The following is a 3,683-nucleotide window of genomic DNA, read 5'->3' as shown; positions in this document are numbered from 1 at the left end:
CATAACTCTTCACCTTCTCCCTATTCCCTTACCTGGGCTTCCTCTACTTCATCACTAAGTCCAAGTCTGCCCCGAAGCTCACCGTCTTCGGCTTCTACTTCTTGCTCACCTTTGTCAGAGCCACCAGTATTCTCTTCAATCTCTCTCTCTCTCTATCTCTCTGAAATTTCATTTCCCTTTTCATCATAAAGTTTGTTGTTTTTAGAATTTTCCATGGAATTAGGCTCTAATAGTTAGGAGAGCGCGCGAGTGTAGTAACGGTGTTCCACGACAGTATAATATTTGTAGACATTTTGTTATTCTACGTTATATATATTGTTTATAGGGTAAATTACATTGGTGGTCCAAAAAGTTTTACAAATATTTCAATATGGTACAGAAAGTTTTTTTTGCTACTTGATGGTACAAAATGTTTCAAAATTATTTCAGTATAGTACAAACCGTTATCTTGCCATTGACGCCATCAAGCCGACGCTGATGGTGCAAAATCGGTTTTTTTGGGACGTTACATGATGGTACAAAATGTTTTGAAGTTGTAACTTAATAGTACAAAAAATTTTATGTAAGTTACATGATGATGCAAAATTTTCAGATCTTGCAAAAGACGGCTTGACGGCGTTAATGGCGAGATGACGGTTTGTACTATACTGAAACAACTTTGAAACATTTTTATGTAAGTTACATGATGATGCAAAATTCTCAGATCTTGTAAAAGACAGCTTGACGGCGTCAATGGCGAGATGACGGTTTGTACTATACTGAAACAATTTTGAAACATTTTGTACCATCAAGTAGCAAAAAAAACTTTTTGTACTATATTGAAATATTTGTAAAACTTTTTGGACTATCAATGCAATTTACCCATTGTTTATATTTAGAGTGTTGTCGTTAATTTCTCGAGTTACATTGACCGGAATCAATCATGTGGTCATGGGCTAGTACAACTATACGTGTAATCAAAATTACAATATGCTATGGTCTCTTAACTTTTTTCAATTACAATGTAAGCAAAACTTCGGATCGTGTTGCACCTGTCCACAGCCTCTAATAAGTTATCAGGGACCCAAGAGACCTAGGTACAGGTACCATTATTGCCAGCACAAGTAAAAACATATACCAAGCCATTTTGTTAAGGTGTAGGATCACAAGAGTTGAACCACACAACAATGACTGCATAACTCCTTCTCGACGTCCTCTAATATCGGCTCAAAACTCTTCCACCCGTTGCTGGTTGCTGATGTGTCGAACACGTGAACCATTGAAACTGTTTTGGGAGATTCTTGGGTCCGGTAACCCGCCAAGAAATACAAATGAGTCCTAATATGCGCCATAGTTAGGTATAGTTGTTGGACTTGTGGTGAATTCTCACTGTCATGACCATTGGATGTGCTGGCTATTGGGAGCGACAGAGTCCTTAGATGGGACCCTCGCACTACGTTCCATATGTTCAGCTTATCGTCGTAGGCCTCGATATGTCCCTTCCACGCCTTGAGGCAATCACCAGAGCTGAACAACCTCCCTTCCACCGGGACAATTTGGTTTGGTGGCACGTCTAACTGCCACATCTTTGCCATCAGTTCCCATCTCCCGGTCCTTGGGTCGTACACCTCCGCCGAGCTCCGCTCCACCATGAAAGGTAATGCTCTGTCGGAGTCCAGCCTCTCCGCGAATCCCCCGACCACGTGAATTTTTCCCTGCCAAGTGACCCCCACACATTTGTACCTAACTGTGTTCATGTTAGGTAGAGAGGTCCATTCATCCAGGGCGGGATCGTACACCTCCGTGCTGGAAATTCCCCTGGCACTACATTGAGGGGACTGGCCCCCAGCAACATAGATCTTACCGTCACAAACTGTACACGCGAAGTCGGACCGTGGCATCCTCAGTGCTGCGCATTTCGACCAGTGGTCCGTCCGGACATTGTAACACCAGACAGATGATAGTACTTCTCCCTTGACATCAACCAAGTCAGCTAGTTCGTCAGAGACATGAGCCATCTCCTTCCGGCACAGCTGCCCGCCAATTACATAAAGCCAATCCCCAACTGAGACCATGGCGAAGCCCTTCAGGACGTGTTGATCGATTATGCCAGGAATCGAGGTGACTTGAGTCCATGTGTTGCCACATGGATCATAGCATTCTATCCAGTTAGAGATGCTGGCATCCGATGTTGGCTCCCTCATGCAGAACGAGGCATAAACCCTGTAGCTGGAGACGTCCAATCCTGTCAATGGTGGCGGTGTTGCCGGTCTCGGCAGTGAGGGGAGAGAACCCATTGGCCCGTTTGGGGAGGCAGGACAGTGATCAAATATTGCACGCTAATATTGATGGTTTATCATGGGATGGCCAAAAGGAGAAATGTCATATAAAGGTACTGCAATAGATATAGAGGTTTGTTTCATGACGGAGAGCACAAGGAAATTAATGGGTTGATCATATCGAATTGGCAATGTTTGGTAAAATCTAGATTAGGGTTTCTCGTTATGTGCTATTGATTGGCCTAATCATTGGTTTTGTAATTGAATATTAATTTTTTGGTGGGTTATTGTCTCTTGGAGTGTCGGATTCTGTTTTGGATTTGAAGAGGTTTCGGAGATTTCAAGGCATCAAACTAGAGGGGAATCAAAAGAGGAATCTATTTAAGCAATATTATTATTTAAATGATTCAATATTTTTTTTAAAATAAAATCTCGAATTTGAGTTTAGTAAATGAAGAGAATTCACAACTAGTAGAGCTTTATTCCTTATTTGTGAACTCATACCTAAATTAGTCGGACACTATTGCACTTCTGGATATCAGGTGTGTATACCGAGAAAAAAAAGAAATTTATTTTGTTCCTCGACTATGTTTGAGAAACTATTGAAGTGAATACGTAGAGCATCCAGTGGCTGGCCGGACCTTCCGGCTCCGGCTTTCTTGTATTTAAGAAGTCAAGAAGTCGGGATTTCTCAACTCCTTTGATTCTGAAAAATGAATATTTAAGTAGACTTTGTTCAAAGAATATTTACTCCGAAATGAAAATATTGTTCTGATATAGGAAGCCATGAATTATGTAAATGATAAACCACTACAAAAAAGTAATACATATCAACAGAAATTTATACCATTATAATTATATAATAGCTGTTGGAATAGAAAGATCTGTACTAACACATTTATATATGAACTATTTTGCATACATGCATATCTTACTAACGGAGTTATCTTGAGAAGTATATATTGTCGTCTGTTGGGATAAGTCTTCTGGCTATACCAACAGTCGAAATTTGATGGAAAGAGCTTTTACCAACGAGATTTTTCCTAACACTTATTGATTGATGAAGATAGAGCCTCGTAAATCTATTCCAGCACATATCATCATATACATTCATTGATAAAGTCTCGCTAATAAAAGTCTCTTCCATTGGATTTTGACCGTCGATATAACCCAAATAGTAATACATATATATATATATATATATATATATATATATATTAACATATATATAACAAATGGTTCATAAATAGGTTAGTACATATCTCTCTATTCCAACAGTTTATTCTGTAATTGTTCATATTTCCGCTGTTTGGTTTTGTAGTGAATGAAAGGGGATTGTGAGATTACTTACCACAAACCAATGTATCGAGGAGTTCAACAGCATTAAGAGAAATAGTCCTCTCTGAATAATGAATTTCAGGCATA

At 39.6% G+C, this 3,683-nt stretch overlaps 1 protein-coding gene across 1 annotated transcript; it reads right to left on the bottom strand.

The window, feature by feature from the left end:
• Window positions 1-1,142: 1,142 nt before the first annotated feature.
• Window positions 1,143-2,411, bottom strand: LOC116209114 (kelch-like protein 31). The gene has a single exon (XM_031542672.1). It carries the CDS (start codon window positions 2,274-2,276, stop codon window positions 1,143-1,145), a length of 1,134 nt encoding a protein of 377 aa, XP_031398532.1. The 5' UTR covers window positions 2,277-2,411.
• Window positions 2,412-3,683: the final 1,272 nt, after the last annotated feature.

This window comes from Punica granatum, chromosome 5, assembly GCF_007655135.1.
Source record: "Punica granatum isolate Tunisia-2019 chromosome 5, ASM765513v2, whole genome shotgun sequence".
NCBI classification, from domain to species: domain Eukaryota; kingdom Viridiplantae; phylum Streptophyta; class Magnoliopsida; order Myrtales; family Lythraceae; genus Punica; species Punica granatum.
The sequence above is the reverse complement of the archived record's forward strand: the minus strand, read 5'-3'. Positions and strand labels throughout refer to the sequence as shown.

Bases quoted from the DNA above. Each gene is read 5' to 3' on its own strand.
- LOC116209114 (XM_031542672.1), bottom strand. From the start codon at position 2,276: ATGGGTTCTCTCCCCTCACTGCCGAGACCGGCAACACCGCCACCATTG.